Source organism: Stigmatopora argus, chromosome 2, assembly GCF_051989625.1.
Source record: "Stigmatopora argus isolate UIUO_Sarg chromosome 2, RoL_Sarg_1.0, whole genome shotgun sequence".
NCBI classification, from domain to species: domain Eukaryota; kingdom Metazoa; phylum Chordata; class Actinopteri; order Syngnathiformes; family Syngnathidae; genus Stigmatopora; species Stigmatopora argus.
The window spans coordinates 20,090,823-20,113,401 of NC_135388.1; the positions used below are offsets into that span (position 1 = coordinate 20,090,823).

A 22,579-nucleotide genomic window follows, 5' to 3' on the forward strand; every position below is an offset into this window, starting at 1 on the left:
TAATGAAACCAATTTTGAGATTCTCTGTACTCTTCGTTTATTAGGTCATGTAGCTGGTCTTCTCTTCACTTCCTCTCTGGAAGAAATTGGTGAGATCCAATCGAACAGCTTACTCAAAAGACATAAGAGCACTCTGGAAGAAGTAGTCGGCAGTCGCTCGACTTTTGACTGGAAGGGAGTGAAGCGACATTATCCGAGTGGGGACAAAGTAGGCAGCCGCAGTCGTGGCGCCACCGTACTCGGTGTAAGTATGAGGCAAGGAGAAACGGACCCAGTTAAAATTGCAGGAAATCTTGGCGCTGATGCAAAAATTCTATGTAATACCGAACTCGGTAACAAGATGAGGCCTGGATCATTGGCACAGAGTGGTTTAGAGGGGACCGGTGTCAGTAGAGCTTGTGAAGATGAAGCAGAGAGACAAGATTCCAGTGATGAAGACATAAATAATATAGAAGCAATTTTTAATTTGGAGGATTTGGATAAAGCTACCACAGACCTTGGAATCACCTCTCTCCAAACCTGCAGATCTCCTAAGAACACTGTTGAATGTAATCCAAGTTACTGCGGCATGAACAGTGCAACATCAAGCGGAACTGTGAACCGCACGGGCATCGAGACTGGGTATGACCCTTTATCCCTGCTAGCTGCGGAGTCCCAGTCAGAGCACCAGAAGAAACCTACGTCCCCAGAGGACACCAACACGTCCACTGCTAACAGGCATTTGGCAAGGGAGATCGAGCTGTACATGACGCACATGGGTAGCCCGCTGAGAAGTCGCACACCGAGCGCGGACCTCCACAATGCCGCTAGCTCCTCCATCTTCCACCCCTCTTCCCGCTCTGCTTCTCGAAGATCTAGTTTACCCCAAAACCCCCCCTGTAGAACTACAGCGGTTCCACGGTCTTTCACTTTCCACCCTCCTTCACCCCCTCAGGCAATCTCGCGTCAACGGCTGTGGTCATCGCCACCCTGTCGCAGTGCTAGCACCACACCAAGCCCTTGTCCAAGCCCGCATAGGGAGAATGTGAGCAGGATGACAGCCGCAAGTCCTTCGCCGCCCTCCTCTTTTGCTCTTGACACGCTTCTGACCCCAACTTTGGATGTTTTTAAAACCAGTATGGTCTCTGCTGGGAAAGGTGTGGCAGAGAAGGCCACCCGTTGGTACTCACGTCTGGCCACATATACCACGCCAACTAAGGTACATGCCGTGAAAAATTATTTATTTTTTCCACGTACAAACACAGAGAAACACTCGCAGAGAAACAGGCAGGCCAGGACAATGGTTTACTCAAATGGTTTTTGTTAGAGACCAAAAGCAAAGTACAAACAAAAGCAGGGAATCCAAAATTACAAAAATGAAAGAGAAGCCGTAGAATAAAAAACATTCCTGGCTTGCACAGCTGACACTGTGGTGAGAGTGACGAGGACGTAACAAGAAATAAACAAACAAAGGAGACTTAAATACACAGACATGGGTTAACGAGACATTGAGAACCGGTGGGTGACACGCAAGGCAACAGAAAGGCTGAGACACATAGGAGAGGTGACAACAGATGACAGCAATTGACAATCAGGACAAGGAAAAAGTCAAGATTAAATCAACACAAAACACCAAAAGCACATAAACCTAACAAGATGTCTCTGAATCAGGGAGCTGCATTTCATAAGATCTTTTTTTGACCCAAACTAAGGGTGTATAAATAAAACAATTAATATCAATGAATTAGAAGGTAAGTGAACACAAAGCAACTTCTACTACTACTACATGTGGAAAGCCACTGAAAAAAGCAATAAAATGTCAACTCCACAATTATGAATTACTATACGTATATAGTTGTCCCACAAAAGTTAACTTCAAAGCACGCTTGGGAGTCTACCATCAATTTCAGTGCGTTTTGTCACTCCTACTCCCAAATTGTGTGGCGAATAATGCATTCAAAACAATTGGAAATGGCAGCAAAGGATTTTCAGCTCAATGGCATTTCGTTATTACTAATTGTCTCACCCATTATTTTGCCGCACAACTTGACACATTTGAGTCAGGTATGTTTCATATTTCAAAATAAAATGGGGGTGACTCATCATTATATAACACGGGGAAACATGTTTGTTGTTTTAGGTCTTGCAGTTGTTTTAAACTCATTTTTAGGGGTGAATTCTAATACTGGTCTCAGTATTTCTTTGTCATGTCAAGGCTTTGAATGACAGATTCCTGTTTTCCTAAATGAAAAAACATGGTATACTTAATATTTAATGTTTCATTCATGAAAATGTTTAAATATTGAAGTTGCTTTTACAATGTCTATTTGTGGGAATTAAGTAACAACATAGTAAGTACTTGAGCTGTGGAGAAAAAAGTAATAATAACAAAAATAATATTAATGTGATATAGAAAAAAAACTGAGATTAGTTTTCCATTCCGAAGTAAAAAAAAATACATAGTAGCAGCTGTAAGACTTATCCAAAAGAACAAGAAAATTCTTGCCCATGTGGATTTTTCATCACATAATATTGTCTCGTATCGTAATAAATTATTTACTCCATATTGCCCAGCACTAGTAGTGGTATTGCCATATTTCCTCGTATATAAGCCGCATTTGTTGGACAAAAATATTGATGACTGAATCGAGGGTACGGCTTATATGCGCATAAAACATCTTAAACTTCTGATAAGAAAATTGTAATTTCTGCCAAAAAGCATCAGGTTCTCATCAAGAAAGACTTTTTCAAATTGAATAATTTGATATTTTGCATTTAAAAGACAGGCATATTAACTTCCTTATAATATTGACCCTAATCATGTGCTTTTGATTCATACAGTATCACAGAAATACTATGTGCGATGATTTTTCTTAAGATTTTCCCTTCAACACATTTGTACTCCCTATTAAAACCATGGATATAGAGGTGAAAACTGTGAATGAGGGGGCGGCTTATATGCGAGAAATTGTAAAATTCAACAATTTTAAGGCAATTTTAAGGGTGCGGCTAAGATGCACGGGCGGCTTATATGCGAGTAAATACGGTAATCCATTAGTTTAGTTTACCTTGTTTGGAATTTGATCATAAATGTTTCTGTTCTTACTCAGGACACACACAGTCACCGTCTCAATGTGTCTTCACTTGATATTGGGCATCCGGATTGCTTTTCTGGGCAAGATGAGGAACACTACAGGGAGTCAAAGGGCTATGCTGTCTCCCCACAAAAAAAATTTCCTCCTGGCCCAAACGGATCTCGAAAGACCCCCAGACCCAGCCCTTTCCAAAGTAGATTAAACAGTCCCACCACATCATCAAACCTCAGAAGACCAACATCCCTCATTCCTGGTATAAATAAATAATATCAACAATATTTCATTATTAAACAATACACAAAATGCATTTTACTGAGTCACTCGCAAATAGGGTTTTACAGCTAAGCTTGCTTGACTAATCCTACTTATTCTGTTCACTTTTGCTCCAGTGCTTTCATGCTTATAATATTTCCGAAAACAGTTGAAATTTCATTTGAAAATTGACTGACCTGTATCAGTGTTTTCCCCACCATTATCAATACTCTTTTGTATGTGTGGGAGATTCTGCCACATACTCTGATCATCTTTCATAATCGTGCAGGTGACATCTCACCTCCTGGCTTCCCCCTTTCAGACAAGTCAGATGTGGGCTCTTCACGCTACACTAGCAACACCAGCATCTTTAATAACTATGCAATGGAGGTGAAAATCAAAATCATATCATATCATAATCATAAATTAAATGGACACAAAGAGAAGGTGTTGTGAGAAAATGTTTGCCCCCTCATGATTTAGGTGTCTGGCAGCCCGAGTGTTAGCACGTCAGCCTCACAGATCTGGGGTCGAGGGTTCGATCCCAGGTGGGTTCTGACTGCGTAGAATTTGCATGTTCTCCCTGGGCTTGCATGGGTTTTCTCCCGGCACTCCGGTTTCCCCCACAGCCTAAAACATTCATTGTAGGCTGGTTGAACACTCTGAATTGCCCCTAGGTATGAGTGTGAGCGTGAATGGTTGTCTGTCTCTTTATGCCCTGCGATTTTCTGGCCACCGTTTCAGAGTGTCCCCCCCGCCTGGTGCCCGAAGTCAGCAGGGATATGCTCCAGCACCTTCCGCGACCCATCTCAGGATAAGCGGTTCGGAAAATAAATGACGAATGATTGAGGTGTTTTTTTGCACATTTATCATACACAAAGGTTTCAGTTATTCATACCAAGTTCAATAACACACAAACAACTCTAAGAAATATGAAATGCAGTTTCTGAATAACTTTTATTTACCAAAAGCCGGAAGAAAATAACCTATTATTCCCAATGTTAGAAAGTAATTGATTGAAGTATGATGATCCTCCGGACTATTGGAAAAACAATCTGTGGATTTACCAGACAAATATGGAACTTATTTGAAGGTTTTCAGCCCATTTCATTGTGAGTAAACATGGCACAGCATTTGGCAGAAATAAGATTTTACGAACAGTGAAGAATGGTGATGGCATTCTGAATAAATTAATTACTAATTCTGCTGTCTACCAGAACATTATAAAGGTGAGAGAGATGAGAGATTGCCCAGTCATCAGTTTGTGCCCTCAAAGTCCAGCACATTTGGACCCAACTATCCAAAACACAGCAAATTAATGAGGGAATAGTTCAAAATACACAAAATCAAGGTTTTGGAGTAGCCAAGACAAAGTGTGGATTTAAATCCAATTGAGATGCTATGACGTGACCTTATATAAGTATTTCTTGCTTGAAAACCCTCCAATATTGCAGAGTTCCAATAATTCTGAAATGACAGGTGGACTAATACATTTCCTGTGATTTGAAAGATTTATCACCATTTATGGCGAAGGCTTGTGATTTTGGCACATTCTTTTTGAAACACCATGTATATATTGAATCTTTATTTAGTCTCAATAGGATATTAAAAGTGTTTTCATGAACTGAAACCTTCATGTGTTGTAAATATGCAAACCATAGAAATCAAGATGGGGTCAAATACCTTTTCACAGCACTGTCCACTTTTTGTCTGTCTGTCTTTTTTTTTTGCTAAATCTTTATAAATCTAACCCCCCACAGCTGTTGATCTCAAGCTGTTCACGCTGTAAGACCTGTGACTGTCTGGTTTACGATGAGGAAATCATGGCTGGTTGGACAGCTGACGACTCCAACCTAAACACCACCTGCCCCTTCTGTGGAAACCCCTTCCTGCCTTTCCTCAATGTAGAAATTAGGGACACAAGAGGACCCGGCAGGTATTGCGACAAAGCACACACTTATCTAGATGCCATTAAGAACATGGAAATATAGTGCTCTATTTTACAGTTCAGTACAATAAGGAAATCTGCAAACAATCAGATTTTAACATTTTCAAACATTTAGTCAAAATGTGTATTTTTTTGTGTGTGACACATTTGGAATCACTATTGAAGCACAGCTGTTCCTGTGTCCATTTAAGGTGACCTCTCCTTGTTTGTTCATAACCTTTAATGTCGTTTATCAGGTTTCCAAGATAATTTGCATTGAAAATGACCAGAATGTTCTTTTCCCCATTTTAATTGGTCAGGTTTCCGTGCCTCTGCAAACAGTTGGATTGACTGGATCAAATGTGAATAATGATTGCGGGTGAGGGGTTAGTGCGTCGGCTTCACAGTTCTGGGGCCAAGGGTTCAATCCCACGTGGGTTCTCACTGTGTGAAGTTTGCACGTTCTCCCCAGGCGTGTGTGGGTTTTCTCTGGGTTCTCCAGTTTTCTCTCACATCCCCTAAACATACACGGCAGGCTGATTGAACATTCTAAGTTGCCCCAAGGTATGAGTGAGAGCGTGAATGGTTATCTGTCTCCTTGTGCCCTGTGATTGGCTGGCTACCGATTCAGGGTGTCCTCCGCGTGCCCCCGTAGTTATCTGGGAGAGGCTACAGCACCCCCTGCGACCCTTGTGAGGATTACCGGTTCAAAAAATGAATGAATACATTTGAACTCTTTGCTTTAACTGGCCATTGGAGAGTCGGTGTGTTGTTGAGCAAGTGTTTATTTACAGACCTTCCTTTTGGGCAGTGTGTTATAGGTTTTCAAATCTGTTTGTTTGCAGAGGAGTTTAAGTCAGAAAAGCAACTACATTAAAATCAAACCACAATGGTGACAAAGTAAACCTGGTTAACCTCTTTGACATTTTATAAATAAAAAAATTGAATTTAGGGTGGCCCAGGGTCTGAGTGGTTAGCGTGTCGGCCTCACAGTTCTGGGCTCCTGGCTTCAAGTCCATGTCGGTCCACCTGTGTGTAGTTTGCATGTTCTCCTCGAGCCCGCGTGGGTTTCCGCCCACATTCCAAAGACATGCATGGTAGGCAGATTGGATACTATAATTTGCCCCTAGGTATAAGTGTGAGCGGAAATGGTTGTTTGTCTCCTTGTGCCGATTGGCTGGCCACCAATTCAGGGTGTCCCCCGTGTCAGAAAATGAATGGATGAATGAAATTCAAAACTAAGGTACCTTTAAAGACTGGAAAAATACTAATTCTGTATCAGCTTGGGGATCATTTCACAATAGTTAATTAACTCAATAATCTTTAGGAAAAATTATAGTCCATCCATTAAGTATTTATATTTCTTTCAGTGAATATTTAAATAGATTCAAGAGCATTTGACTACATGAATGATGAGACTTGAAATCATTTTTACGTTGTGTCACTAGATTTAAGGATATTTTGCTCATTTGATTACATCACTTCTTTTTCGCGTATAATGTAGACCAGACATGGCCGCAACGTAGACCAGACATGGCCGCGATAATCGAAAAACCGCAAAGTAGGATCACACCTATTATTACTAGATACCGTACTACATATACGAAAATACAAATACACAAGTGCAATTATCAAGTGTATTTATTAAATATCACAGTTACAGGCATGTGAAGACAATGTATTAATATCTAAATATAATCTATAATTTAAAAAAAAAAAGGTTATTGTGGAGAACAATGGTTGCTGCAGCGTGCAGCACAGCAACCTGGGCAGAGAGACCAGCTGCTACATCGCGGACAACTTCACCTCACGAGAATTAATTTTTATTTATTCCACGTGCATCTCCAGAGGGGAAATGTGTTGGGAAATGTCCCACTTTTAACCGCACGGCAGACCCCATTAACATTAACAAGATTCCTGCGAGCTGAATTATGTACAAAAGAACGCTATTTATTTATGGAAGAACGTCCATATTTAGGAGGCATTTTCAACAGTGACTTAAAAAAATAGTCTTTTTCCACAGGCGATGTGCGCGATGCAAAATTCACTCGCAACAAAACAGGAAATGGCACAAGGTAATTTAGTCATTGTGTATATGATATTTGGTGCGCCCATTCTCCTCTATTGTAGATTCCTTCTGAGAGATGAAGCCATTTTTCAACGCCATTTTTCATCTGTCTTCCGGTTGCGAGTTTCAGCGTAAAAGTTACACATTTTTATGTTTTTTTATACACCTCGGAAAAAAATCAACGATGTAGTGAAGCCGTGAAAGTTGAAGCCGCGAAGTGAAGAGGGGTCACAGTATATTCAATTCAATTCAATTCAATTCAATTTATTTGGCAATAAAAAAGCACTAGGCTAAGGGCCATGTAACAAGACACAAGAAATGTGCAACAAACGCGGTGTAGTCACTGGTTCACGGCCAAGAAGTCATCCAGAGCCCGCTTGAACTGGGCGACCGTCGGCTTCTCGACCACACCCTGCGGAAGCCGGTTCCAAGGACCGGCGATGCGCACTGAAAAAGCCGCCTTCCGCCGATTCAACCGGAACCCGCGAGGGTACAGCTTCCACGGATGACCCCTCAGACCACGATCAGGTGCGGGCGTGAAGAAGAGGTCGCGGGGCACGCTGTAGATGCCGTGGAGGATGTTGTAGGCCAGTATTAGGTCCCCTCGCAGACGCCTAGCCTCAAGGGTCGGCAGGTTGAGTTGCTGGCATCTTTCCTCGTAGGACAATAGCCTGAGGCCGCGGACCATCCTCGTTGCAAGCCTCTGGACCCGCTCCAGATGCTGGATGTCCTTGGCGAGGTACGGTGATGCGGCTTGGATCCCATACTCGAGAATGGGCCTCACCAGGGAAACATACAACGGAAGGAAGATGTCTGCTGTGATGACGGCAAAGGACCGGAACATTAGGAACAGAACTCCGCGAGCTTTGTTGGCTGCTTGGATGCATTGGGCCGTTGGTTTGAACGTGTCGTCGACAATGATGCCCAGATCTTTGCACCGTTGAGTTCGTTCCAGTTCCAGGCGTCCCGGTTCAAAGTCAAGAGGTGAATCAGGAGGAGCCCCAATAGCCAGATGACTGCATTTCGTGATATTGAGCCGCAGGTCCCACAGGTTCGACCAACTCCACACATGATGAAGGCACCTACGCAGGTCCTCGTAGTCGCTCCGGGGAGCAACGAGCTTCACATCATCGGCAAAGAGGAGAACCCGCTGGGAGATGTGCTCTGGCAGGTCGTTTACAAACACCACGAACAGCAGTGGTCCAAGAACGGAGCCTTGGGGGACACCGCTGGGGGCGTTGTGAGTCTCTGAAAGTATGCCATTGACTTGTACTTGAAAGGTGCGGCCAGCCAAAAACGCATCAATCCACCTCACGACCGCTGGGTGAATCGCATACGCTTCCAACTTGCGGAGTAGCAAGCGATGGTTGACCGAGTCAAACGCCTTGGCGAAGTCCAGGAAGACCAGGTCGGCAATTTGTCGATCGTCCATTAATTGAGTGACCCATTCTTCCATCATCAGCAAGTTGGTGAGGCAGGATCTGTTGGACACGAATCCATGCTGACTATCGGAGATCGCCGCTGTGATCTGGAGATGGGCCATCATGGACGTTTTGATAATTGATTCTAACATTTTGCAGATTACTGAAGTGAGGGAGACCGGTCGGTAATTCAACGGGTCCTCTCGGTCTCCTTTCTTGTAGATAGGGCAGATGACGGCCCGTCTCCAGTCTTCGGGGACTTCACCTGATTGCAAGGACAGTGTGAAGAGATGTGCGAGGGGAAGTGCTATGGTCGGAGCGAGTGCCTGGAGGACCCTCGGGTGAATACCATCCGGACCATGGCTTTTAGTGGCGTCCAGACACATCAAGGCTCGGTAGACTTCAGGAGGTGTAATGGCAACTGCAGGCATTGGGGGAACATCCCGAGCAAATGGGGGTGCTGGTCGCCCATCATCGGCTTTGTAAATGCCTGCGAACACCCTAGCAAAAAGAGAGCTTTGCCCCTCTGCATCCGTGACACCGACTCCATCAGCCTCCCTGAGTTTAACCACTTGATTGTGCAGACGTTTGTTGGCTTGAACATGGGCGAAGAAGCGCTTGGGGTTTGCTCGAGATGACTGCGCCAACCTCAGCTCATACTTGCTCCGCTCTTGCCTTTCAGTGAACACTGCCCTATTTCGTTGCTGCTTATAGACCTCATATGCAGCTGCCGTGCCTCGTTCCTGGAATTCGCGCCAAGCAACGTCTCTGAGAGTCCGTTCCCGCTTCACCTTTTGCGTCGCCCAGGGTTTGTGCTTCTGGTGCCGTGGCATCGACAATGGTACTGAGCGCTCAGTCACCCGGAGTATGGATTGTTTCAACAATGCCCACAGCTCGCCGACTGAAGTGATCTCCATGAAGGAAGCCCAGTCAACAGCCTCGGAAGCCTCCTCCAGTGCGTGATGATTCAGGGTAGCAAACCTTCTCTTCGGAAGCATCACGCTCTGTAAGGCCGGAATTGTTGCGTGCCAGTTGAACTTGAGCACCGCATGGTCAGACATGGAGAGCGGCGGGAGGATGATGAGAGACGATACCGACGACGGGTAGCACGTGAGTACCAGGTCCAGAAGAGACGGGCGTTGGTTACTGCGGAAGCGTGTCGGAGCTGCAACATTATAAAGCAGTTATCAACTGTGTCGAGGAGTGCCTGGTCGAACCGGTCGGCTGATGAGCAGACGACATCACTCCAGTCTATTGATGGTGCGTTGAAGTCGCCAACAATAAGGCAGTCCTGGTGTGATGAGACCGAGCGAATTGCACTGATTACGTGGTTGTCGTCTTCGGCGGTAGCTTGCGGAGATCGGTAGACTCCCAAGATAGGCAGACAGACTCCGCCCACAGTTATATTGCATCGCACAACCTCAAAGAAGTCGGTCTGTTGAGCAGCGGGAGGGAGAGGACAAAGGGAGGGCTTTAGCTCGCCCTTAGCATAGATGATAACTCCACCACCACGTCTGTCTCGCCTGTCGCACCGGAAGGGGATGTAGCCCATCAGGTTTATCTCAGCGTCGTGCACTTCAGAGCTTAGCCAAGTTTCAGTAATGACGATCATATCAGGCTTGAGTCCTGATACAATACTGAAGAGGTCACTGAACTTGGCGATCAAACTGCACGCGTTGGTGTAGATGATGACTAGGGGTGGACCACCGCCATCCCTTGTTCCCTCACCGTCACCCAGTTGTTTTGAGTCTCTGTGGTCACCTTCAGTGGCGAGTGGATGTAGCTTGTCAGGGCTAGTTGGCCGTTGCGGATGCACAGACCCCTTTCGCCCTTCTGCCGCCTCGCTGCCAGCTCTGCTACAAGGTTGCGCCAACGAATCCTCTCCCTCAAAGAGTACTCCTTCCGAAAATCCAGTTCGAGATCAGGCCATTGGATTTTCTTGGCGCTTGTTAAGAAGGAAATCATTAAAAAGAAAACACCATCAAACTTATGCAAATTTACATATTTTACATCAAGAAAATCAGAAATTCTCTTTAAAAAAAACCTTCCACAAAGGGCGGGTGGGCATAAGGCAAAGTAAGAAAGTCCATCCTTCTTTCTCTCTCTCTCTATATGAGCATTTAGGGCTTAAACTCAATTTTGTTTATTTTACATTCAAACATCTGTCTCGGGATATTCATGAATGACCGACCGGCTGAGTTTTTGTATGAGAAGCAACGTGAGAAATGTGATGTATATTTACAGTAAATTATTGGAAGGTGATTACTTATTGAGGGCTAAGTGGTAAAAACATATTTGGTGTGAATTCCTGGAAAATATGAGATTTCATGATCACTTGTGAGTGAATTTGCAAATCCAAACCCTGTATTCCACCTCAGAAGACGTGCAGGTGGCACTGCAATAATGATTTGAATGAGGGCGTTGTAGTTATCTGGAGGCGAAAGCATAAATTTACTTGTGGTTCTTGTATTGAAAGTTTAACCCACCCATCCCATATATATACCCATATTCTTTGTGCTTAGGTTGTTCCTAAAGGGGAGCACATCAGTGGATGACGCGATGAGCTCTTCATATTCAGCCTCTACAGGCTTTGACACAGGGACGTCCACTCTGTCCACCCCCTGTCCAATCTCACCTCTCTCTTCTATGATTTCTATCCAAAACTCTTCATTGAGCTCAAGGTAAGAAGATGTCTTAATATTATACCACAACACTTGACTTGCAACTATTCTTTTGCTAAAAGTAGCCGGTAATATCTTCACAGAACTCGTCCTGCCAAATCTCACGGTATCGACATTCCCTCAGACTGGCCCCATGGGGATGTTTGTTCTGGAATGGCCATGGCTCGGAGCATCAGTGCCTTTGGTCCTGTGGGGGAGATGACCCAATCTGGCCATTTTGTGCCAATGTCTGGCAGTTTACCCAGCCGCTTGAATGAAACCACTGTATGTTCCACACTTCTGATAGCAAAGTAAATATTATGTATTGTACGGGAGTTATTTTTATCGCAGGCATTTTCACCTTTATTTTAACTTTAACTATCGCTTCCTGTATCAGCAATAATGCTTTGGACTTCTAAAGCTGTCAATGCCACTGAAACAAAAGTATTCAGTCAGTCCTCGCAGTTAAGGGAATTGATGTCTATCAGCGGTTAGGATTGGTTAGCACAGTCCGTAAATCGAGGGTTTAATTCTGACCTTCCTTGTGTATGGTTTACATCAGGGGTGTCAAACCGGTCCTCAAAGGGCCACAGTGGGTGCAGGTTTTCATTCCAACTCAAAAAGGATACCTTTTGCAAGTGTAATTAGTTAATTAAAGTCAGGTGCTACCTATTTTAGAAGACACCTGATTGGTTAAAATGTCGGCACTGGATCGGGTGGAACAAAGACCAGGACCCACTGCGGCCCTCTGCGGAATCGGTTTGAGACATGTGGTTTACATGTTCTCCCTGTGCCCCTGTGGTTTTTCCTCACGTGCTCCTTCTTCCTCCCACCTCCCAAAAACATGCGTGGTCGGCTGATTAGCCACTCCAAATTATAGGTGTGTGCGCAAATGGTTCTTGTTTCCTTGTGCCCTAGGATTGGCTGCCAACCAATTCAGGGTGTCTCCAGCCTACTGCCCACAGTTGGTTAATTTCTCAAATTTAAAATTTCCAGCATGTGTAGACTTTTTTTTAAATTTCAGAACAAATAGGATATGAACAATTTAAAACAACATACCTACATTAAACAAGTCAAATGGTGGCAGGTAACTTCACTAATCCCTCTGGCATTATTATATTTTTTTTTATATCTGTATTTTGTGTTGAAGAAATTCACTCACAAGCTTATACCTTGAGATAGATTGCTTTGTGTGGGCAGCAAACTAATTGTAGTTGTAATGTGTTTGTACTTGATTTTGTGCATCGGCAAATTTGCATTTATGTTGTGGGGAATTGGGCTTTGTGTGGTGGCTATTTGCATTCGCACTTTAGCCATTTTGCATTTGTCCTTTTTTTGGAAAGCTTTTAGACTTACCGTTATGATGAATTGCATTCGTGATTTTTCTTTTTGCAAATCGTTTGGACTACTCAGTTCGCCTGATGCTTCTCGTCCAACGTATATAGAGTTGTAGAGGCGGGCTGGAAAGACCGAGTTCTAGGCCTGCCTCAAAAATCCTGCCTAGATTGCAGATATGTTTCTCACTCGAGCTCAGCAATCAATTGTTCTATTGTCTATCAACAATTTGAGCACTCATCTTCAAACTTGTTTCATGTATTTAGAAATAACTAATCAAAATGCCTCATGTCTCTTTTTTAAATAGTGCTTTTGTTCGTGTCAAACAACAACAAACCAGTAAGATGAATTATTTCTTAGGTTATTAAAGTACATAAAAGCTATCCATCTAAATTTTGTCCAGGATCCATTGAATATTGACTGGAGTCTTCACAATCCTGAGCCAGTGACAGTTCCATATCTGAGCCCACTGGTACTGTGGAAGGAGCTGGAGAGCCTCCTGGAGAATGAAGGCGACCAAGTAATTACAGATGCGGACATGGTGGACCATCATCCTATTATTTTCTGGAACCTTGTGTGGTACTTCAGACGGCTAGACCTGCCCAGCAACCTGCCTGGACTCATCCTCACCTCTGAACACTGCAACAGGGATTCCCAGGTGAGAAACATAGAGCACACGCACTACTAAAAGGCAAGGGATGAATTGAATAGTACAGTGGTACATCAAGATACGAGCTTAATTTGTTCCGGGACTGAGCTCGTATGTTGATTTACTCATAACTCAAATGAACCTTTTCCACAGAATGAACTAAAAACAAATTAATTTGTTCCAAACCTCTGAAAAAAACACCCAAAAGAGGATTCTGGATTGGAAAAACATTTTTATTTGTTCTAATTCGCCATCTATTAACAAAGTAACAAATAACTAGTGATTTAATAGTACTAAAATGTGTTTAATAGTACTAAAATTAGAATTTTTATCACGGCAACACGCTCGTAACATAACATAAACAAATTTAAATAAACTTTGATTACGATGCAGACACTCAAAAACAAGTTTAATCTAACCTTACACTAAACTTAATTCTAATTTTGTTTTAAATTTTGATGCCTTTCTTCTCCCGGGTTGGCTCTATTTGCCCCGCCTCCACCCTGACTTTCAGATGCAATCTATCGGGGGTTGTTTGCTTTTGCATTCCCTTCAAAATATTCCGAAAATGATGCACACAAATGTCTTCACAATAAGATAACGCACGACATCTTGCCAACTTGCCCGGGAAGTATTACTCCTCTCGTATTAGCGACGGGGGGGAAAACACTGAAAAAATGCAACGCTCCGCCCAGTGCTCGTAGAGACATTACACGAGGGAGTTGCGACCAGAGAGACATTACACAAGGGAGTTGCGGGGAGAGAGACAGTGCCCATGCTGGTATATCAAAATTGTCTCATATCTCAAGATAAATATTTGCCTGAAATTTTACTCGTATCTCAAATTGCTCGTATGTCGAAGTACCACTGTATTTGGATTTGTTTTTCCTGCAGATCCCTCGTGAGTGGATGTTGGAGGACAGCAAACACGTATTGATTCAGATATTGTGGGACAATTTGAAGCTGCAGCAGGACCCTGTGCAGCCGTTTTACATTTTATGGAACACGTACAGTGAGTAACAGCTATTTATTAGACAGTTTTTTTGGGTTAGGTTAAGTTGCCATGCTTCCCTGGACTAAATTGGATACATTCTCAAAGAAAGCTATGATATGTTAGCATATTTTTTACCAAAAAAAACTAAGATTCTGAATATGATAAGGGAATCAAGGTTAAATGTACTCTATGTTGTAGTTGATGTTTACACTAGTTCCAGGGGATTCAAAAGAAATAATGAAACTAAATGAAATAAGCTTCAATCCTGTCATTTTAGAATACAGTGGTACCTCGAGATACGAGCTTAATTCGTTCCGGGACTGAGCTCGTGTGACGAGATTCTCGTAACTCGAGCGGAAGTTTCCCATTGAAATGAATGGGAAACAAATTAATTCGTTCCAACTCTCTGAAAAAACACCAAAGTAATAAATAACGAGTGGTTTGATAGTAATAATGTGTTTAATAGGAGTAAAATTAGACACATTTCGCGGAGGGTAGAGACGGCGGCATACACGGAGGCAGGGGCTGTTCGGGGGGACTTTATCCACGGCAACGCCGCACTCGTGTAAAACATGTTTTATTTCTTCTAATTCGCCATGTATTGACAAAGTAATAAATAACAAGTGGTTTAATAGTAATAAAATGTGTTTAATAGAAGTAAAATTAGACGCATTTCGCGGAGGGGAGAGACAATGACACACACGGAGGGGGGGGGGCTGTTCGGGGGGACTTTATCCACGGCAACGCCGCACTCGTGTAAAACATGTTTTATTTCTTCTAATTCGCCATGTATTGACAAAGTAATAAATAACGAGTGGTTTAATAGTAATAAAATGTGTTTAATAGAAGTAAAATTAGACGCATTTCGCGGAGGGGAGAGACAATGACACACACGGAGGCGGAGGGGGGGGGCTGTTTGGGGGGACTTTATCCACGGCACTCGTAACGAACAAACAAATTTAAATTAACTTGGATTAATATATACAGACACTCAACGTTTAATGTAACTTCACACAAAGCTGAATTCTAATTTAGTTTAAATCTTTTTTACCTTTGTAACGGGTTGGCCCCACCCCGACGTTCCGCCGGAGCCTTCAAAACGAATGCATCAAGAGTTGTTTCGAACTTGCCGCTTCCCCGTGTCTGATTACCGAGTGTACATATATTCCAGATCTTTTCTTTGCAAAACTCTGCCGATCCATTGTTGTTTACCTGGTATGTAAATGTAGACCAAAGTGGGGGGGAAAACGGGTATGGAAATGCAAAGTCCGCCCAGTGCTCGTAGAAAGATTTTATACACGAAAGAGATGCAAAAAAAAGACAGTGCCATGGCCACCTGGCTTGGTCACATCACGAAATTTTGACCGCATCACGGGCGAATTATTCGATCAAAATTTCCGTCGTAAGACGAGAATTTTGTATGACGAGCGGTCGTATGACGAGGTACCACTGTACTATCAAACTGCAAAATCTAGACATAAAGTAGAATTATAAGATCTATAATTAATTGTACACTGAATGTTAGCTAGCTAACCCTTAAAGGTTTTGGTGTTTTTGTTTCTTTTTCTGTGCCTTCATACTCTTTTATACGCAGTACTGTGGCAGTGGGAGGTTGTAAACCGAACTAAAAATCAGCATAAGTATAGTGAAGCTTCACGTTGTTACCAACATCATTTTCTTCAGCTAGTACCAAAAAAATTTGCTGATGTCATTGTAACTAGGATAACAGTATAATCAAGACACCATTCAATTTGGCATAAATACTTCTAGCATCTGCTAGAAATCATCACTGAACCACGCAATAACAATCCATAGCCTGAATCCAAAACCACAAGAGAAAGACCTTGTCACATAGTAATCAAGTCCAGTCAGTCTTGAATCTAGAGAGAAATTGAAATGACCAAAAATGACTTTTTGCAGTCTCTCTATTGCATGAATGTTTTCTTTGCCAGTAAACGTATTCAAGCTTTACAATGTAATTAAACAGCTTTAATGACAATGGATTAGATACACAAGCATTTTACAGTGACCTGTTTTTTGGTATTTTTCTTCTTGATATTTGACAGTCTGTCCTATCTAGTCTGAGTATTGTCGTGGGCTATGTTGTCTGTCGAGCCAGTCGTCTCCTTTTGCTAACAGGCTCTGTCTGCTCTCTTTTTTACAGGGCTTAATTGTACTCTCTTGTTAGAAAGTGAGTGTTGTCAGAGTCCGGCTTTTTACTTGGGTTGTCTATGCACTGGTGTTTTTGTGTGATCTCTGTGCTCGCATCTGTGTTGGTGAAATATCAGCTTTTTACTTGTCATTAGTTTTCAATTAGTGAAAAGACATTGTGTGCAAGAAAAACATTAATGAGAGTAGTAAAGATGTACGTCCCTAATACATCGCTTCTCTGTATTTGAATGTGGGAATGATGCTTTGTGAACGTTCACTGACTGCACGTACATGTTCACTGAATGTGTACATAATTTAGGTTCTAAAACAAGCTGTGTATTTGGAGTAGTCAGTAGATGTTTCATTATTGCCATCCTTTAAATTGACTTAGGTCAGGAGCAAGCGTCACCAAATGAACTATATAATGCTAAACAAGAAGTCCAGTTTTACCAGCTTGTGTGTGTTGTGATAGATGTGGGCTACTCTATGACCCGAACTGTACCTAAAGAGGAGAAGGCCTTCACTGAGGAGCTTTTGCATAGTGTGGTGAGGAGCATCCAAAAGAATGACGTGGGACAACCGATGGCTCATCTGCTCGAACTACAGAATCAGATGCTCGGGCTCAGAAGACAAAGGTCAGTTTTATGTCAGTTATACATTGACTGAAGTTTGCCAGACAGGGTTATATAACTGCCTTCTTTATGATGAATGGGACAATGGGGGGACAAATTCCATTGCTTGCTTCCCCCCATGAGGCATCGAATTGCATTGGTTTGTTTCCCTAAGCATATGGAATTGTATCTATCTATCAAGTTTTCTTTACTGATTTAGTTACAACATTAAGAAAATGGTTCATTTTTAACATTTATATATAGCTTTCCTCGATTATCGCGAATTAGCTTCTTTGCGATTTTTTCTGCTATTATTATTATTTTTTTTTTAAAGTTCATAAAAATGTGAAAATCCACGCTGAAAGCGGAAGCCACTCCCCTGTCTTTTGCTTGCTACTAGGACTGAAGAAAACAAAGGTAGTTATAATAGGGGTGACCCTACTTCGCGATTTTTCGATTATCGCAGCCATGTCTGGTCTACATTAACCGCGAAATTCGAGGGATTACTGCATACGTATATACATAGTCTTCCCTTGATTATCGCGACTTCACTTATCGCAAATTCTCTCTTAGCGATTTTTTTTTACTGCTTTTAATTATTAGTATTATTTTTTTAAAGTTCATAACAATGAAAATCCACGTTGAAACTCGTAAGCAGAAGCCACTCTTGCTACTAAGACTCATGACTGAAAAAAAGGTACCGTAATTACTCGAATATAACACGCAGGTTTTTGCAAAATAATTAATTCCAATAGTTGGGGGTGCGTGTTATAATCAAAAACTAATTTTTTATTTTTTTATTTTTTATTTTTTATTTTTTATTTTTATTTTTTTTTGTGTCTTGTTACATGGCCCTTAGCCTGGTGCTTTTTCTTGCCAAATAAATTGAATTGAAATTGAATTGAATAAAATAAATTACAAATTTTCGATCGAAAAAAGCATTGTCAAACTCACTTTGACGCACGGATTTTACGTCATCTCGTGAAGCCGAGACCACCACTGCCCCCCTCTAGCCTCGTACCCGTCTCAGTTCACCCTCTCTCAGTTCAGTGTTATAATCAATAACTAAAATAAATTACAAATTTTCGATCGAAAAAAGCATTGTCAAACTCACTTTGACGCACGGATTTTACGTCATCTCGTAAAGCCAATCGGATGATGTGTTGTGGGAGGAAGAGGAAGTGGATGAAGGAAGCGTGGACGTTGATAGGATTCTCAACGAAGAGATGTATGAGAGGACAGACAAAGAGAGAGAGGAACTTTTCATTTGAAGGATTCTAATGAATAAATTTGTTTGAACAAAACAATCGTGAAACGAAGAAAAAAAGGTAAGATTTCTGATTTTCGTCAGCGGGAAATTTTAGGTGCGCACTATATTCGAGTACTGCGTTTTTCCAGATTTTTTTGGCCCAAAGTTATACCTGCGTGTTATTTTCGAGTGCGCGTTATATTCGAGTAATTACGGTAGTTATAATATTGATGACCCTACTTTGCGATTTTTAAATTATCACAGCCATGTCTGGTCTACATTAACCGTGATATTCGAGGGATTACTGCATACTTATATACATAGTCTTCCCTCGATTATCGCGACTTCAGTTATCGCAAATTCTCTCTGCGAATTTTTTTTTTACTGCTTTTAATTATTATTATTATTTTTTTAAAGTTCACAAAAATGAAAATCCACATTGAAACTCGTATGCAGAAGCCACTCTTGCTACTTAGACTCACCACTGAAACAAAAAAAGGTAGTTATAATAGGGGTGACCCTACTTTGTGATTTTTCGATTATCGCGGCCATGTCTACATTAACCAAGATATTCGAGGGATTGGTGAATGTATACATACATACATATTATATATACATATACATCTATTTCTTTCACTATCATTCTCAAACGATCCAACATTTTTCCCCATTAAATTTGCACAACCATTTGTTACACCTGGCCCTCTGTTTATTTAATTTCCAATTTAACCAAACAATAAAAAAGGGAACCTTGGAGTTCAGAAAATACATGGTCATCTCAATGAGTTATTAACCTTAAACTTTTCCTAACTAGGAGTTTGTATAGAGACCTTCTCTTCCTTTCCCTGGTGGCGCTTGGAAAAGACAACATTGATGTTGGTGAGTCCCTGGCTTGAGTTTACAAGTGGTATAAAAAAATGTTTTGCTTGTTGAGACGTACTCACCTAAAGTGTCATGTTACATGGAGTAGAACCTGTGACTTTCAAATAGATGTTTTCATGCTCTATAGAACAGATGAATGAGAAGAAACTTTTCTATGCAATCTTTTAAAAAAGATATCTTTAATGTCCGACTGAATAAGTGGCGTCGCCGCTGCTCTTTACGCAGATGCTTTCGATCGCGAGTACAAGCTGGCCTACAACCGGCTGTCACCGAGCCTAGCCAAGCTCACGCACAACTGCGACCGTCCCCCTAGCGCAGGCGTGATGGAGTGCCGCAGGACCTTTGGGGAGCCCTACCTCTAACGATGAGCTCAGGTAATCTGCCATCAAGTATGTCTGGCTGGAAAGCGTATTGTGAAGCCCTCCGTCGTTTCAGCCTCTCAAGAAAGACTGTTACTTCGCACCAGAAAAGTATTCTTCAAAGCAATATTTTACATGGAGACGATCGCTGAGGTTTTCATGTGAAGTCTATATACAAAGTTAGTTATTTATTTTCATGTCATCTGTTGACTGTCCTGTGGTAGTAGGTGTCTTATAAGTTTTTTTCAGGAGGCTCAAATGTGAGTGGTGGGAAGGTTTTCACAACTTGAATGAAAGCGCGCCGTCCAACATATTGAAGAGTTTGAGATGAAAAGGAATGACGTTGCTCTGAAAATTTACCACTCTAGGGATCTAACTCAGATCTTATTTTGTGGGGAAATTGATATTGGATAATCTATATATGGTATCTGAAATATTTACTTCTTCTTTTTTAACTGTTAAAACTCATCGTCATCTCTGCATTCTTATTGGACAAGAAGGCAGTACGTTTTGTTTGTGTGGATGTCTGACAAGGGGAGGCAATGAAATGTTTAATGAGTCTTCTTCACTAATTTTTGTCCAGATAACAATAATTATGATGTGCATTGAGAGATCTAATGTAGAGATGGAGATTTTAATATCAATTGTTGTTTTAACTTGTTTGTTACAATCATTTTACTTGACTTACTGCATGTTTTTCTAAATTTTAAGAATCAACTTATTACTCCATTTGTCATCAAAAATTGCTTTTAAATGCTTAATAGCTGACACGCTTGTTTTAAGGCAACTCAACAAAGCCTAGTATTTTTCCTCAACAGAAGTGTGTCAATATTTCTCTTGTATAGTATACACATTTTGTGGTGCTAAAAAAAAGTAAAACTCAAATGCTATTCTATCCATAAGTGAATGTGAAATTAAGACACTACAACTCCACAATGAGAGCACATTTTCCGTTCCATTCCGACAACGCTCTGGGTTTCGAAATGATCCAGTGTAGCATTGCGCACTCAAGAGTGTATTTCCAAATGCACCCTCCATATGACACAAGGGTTGCTAGAGGAGACCACTGGAACCATAAACTCACATTTATTCATTTTATAGTTACATTAAAATAATATTGCAAAGGTGTGAGTGTGTACTGTACGTGTGGACGGGAAGAGAACTGAAGAAACAAGGATGTGGCAAATAATATATGGTTATCCACAACAATGTGCATTTTTTCAACTTTTATTGTGTAGTACACATGTATTGGCAGTGAGAAAATGGAAATCGTGCTGAAATTAATCAAGTTCTGAATTAACTTCCATGGTCATTAGGGATGTAAAGCACAAATTTCTTTACTACATCATTTTTTGGGAGTTTTGATCCACAAATGTGTCTGACTATACATGAGAAATATTGCTATACGTTTACCAAAAGACAATAAAAAGACAATGCACACAGATGAAAGACAGCCTCATACGTTTGGAAATGGCTTTTTATTTTATTTTAAAAATGTGACCCTGGGTGGAAAAAAATATTATCTTGTCTCTTATTTTAGGACTTATATTACCTATTGAATGTGAATATTTCAATAATTGTCCTCACAGTAACTCATTGGATGCCAGAGCTGCCAACCTCTGTCGACCCCATTTCAGGAGTATCCTTGTCCCATTTGAATGAGATTCATCAATCGATATAAAATGTAAAAAAATAATAATAATAACGTAGGACAATTTAAATCAAACTGTTATGTTTTTACATTAATTGAAATAATGTTTTGCCAGCTATTGAAAAAGTAGAGCATAATGAAAATAAGTTTATCTTTGTGTTTGGGTCCGTCTACGTGCGTTTTACATTCAGTAATTACAACATGTGTCACGCTGAAGTCGCACATGGATGTTGTGCAATGTGCAAATGTCAGTCCTTTTGGAGACGGCTTCAACATGGGATATTTTGTCGAATACGAATCAATACGAATCGAGTGTATGGGTTTCTTATTAGAAGTTTCATCCAAATTGCCTATGTTGTCATCATACACAGCTGCATGTAACGAAATTGGTGGTGCTACTCCACAAAGTGCGTTTTCCCAGTAAAAGAACATAAATAAGTAATATAAAAATATTTATGTCCGGGTAAACTCTAGAAATTCAGGAGAGGTTGGCAGCTCTGGAAAGCTCATTAAATCATCGGTCAACAGTACATTTGGCGCTGGCTTACATCAATTATTTTAATCATTGGAATATTTTTTTTTTTTTTTAAATCTCGGCCTTAATGAAATTTGGTTCATTGACTCAAAATAATACCACATATAGTGAAGACTGGGTCTATGAACCATGTGTATCCCTCCCCCAAATCCCTCAAAAGGGAATGGTTTAACAAAACCTGCTCTACTGAGTCACCAGAGACCGATCTTAAAACTCCACAGAAAACCAGAAATCATATTCACTTCAAAATGTAGCGCCAGTGTTTTGCAAAATGTGTTAGTAAATGTTTCGTTATTGTGCATGGATTGTTTTTGGGGTAGATTGTTGAAGAAAAACAACATTTGTGATTTCATGAAAGAACAAATTATTTGAAGGTCATCAGGCTGTTGCACTTTGGCCCGGAACAGTGGGCTGGCTGATTTAACTTGAACTGACTTTGATGGGAACAGCTTGGGAAAGCTGACATTCATCTTTAAAATGGAAAATTTGTAAATGAATAACACAACTTTCTGTACATTTTAATTATTTGTTTAGAAAAAAAACAATTTTATAAGAGTTATCACACCTATCCCAGGTGTGCTGATGGTTCTCAAGGACCAAAAATTCAGGGCTCTTTCAATGTAAATAAAGTAATGTAATATCCTTGTTTTGTTTTTTTTGTTGTCTTTTTTTGCTCAAAAGTAATTTAGAGAATTGTTTGAAAAAATGTTAGCCAGGACAATAAGAGGACTCATATTTTAGTACACTGTTACAAAAAATAA

General features: G+C 41.2%; 2 protein-coding genes across 2 annotated transcripts in view; both read left to right on the forward strand.

Moving 5' to 3' along the window:
• LOC144064613 (C-myc promoter-binding protein-like) overlaps nucleotides 1-22,463 on the forward strand; it is a 51,655-nt gene extending 29,192 nt beyond the window's left edge. Inside the window, exons 25-36 of the mRNA XM_077587285.1 lie at nucleotides 45-1,198; nucleotides 3,090-3,327; nucleotides 3,616-3,716; nucleotides 5,087-5,262; nucleotides 11,265-11,423; nucleotides 11,507-11,687; nucleotides 13,141-13,395; nucleotides 14,281-14,398; nucleotides 16,545-16,571; nucleotides 17,004-17,166; nucleotides 19,206-19,270; nucleotides 19,499-22,463. Coding sequence (XP_077443411.1) covers nucleotides 45-1,198; nucleotides 3,090-3,327; nucleotides 3,616-3,716; nucleotides 5,087-5,262; nucleotides 11,265-11,423; nucleotides 11,507-11,687; nucleotides 13,141-13,395; nucleotides 14,281-14,398; nucleotides 16,545-16,571; nucleotides 17,004-17,166; nucleotides 19,206-19,270; nucleotides 19,499-19,635 — 2,774 coding nt within the window. The 3' untranslated portion in view covers nucleotides 19,636-22,463. The remainder of the gene's footprint in view (nucleotides 1-44; nucleotides 1,199-3,089; nucleotides 3,328-3,615; nucleotides 3,717-5,086; nucleotides 5,263-11,264; nucleotides 11,424-11,506; nucleotides 11,688-13,140; nucleotides 13,396-14,280; nucleotides 14,399-16,544; nucleotides 16,572-17,003; nucleotides 17,167-19,205; nucleotides 19,271-19,498) is intronic.
• The window catches only part of slc67a1 (solute carrier family 67 member 1), a 184,722-nt gene that overhangs the window by 120,251 nt on the left and 41,892 nt on the right, over nucleotides 1-22,579 (forward strand). The window lies entirely within an intron of this gene.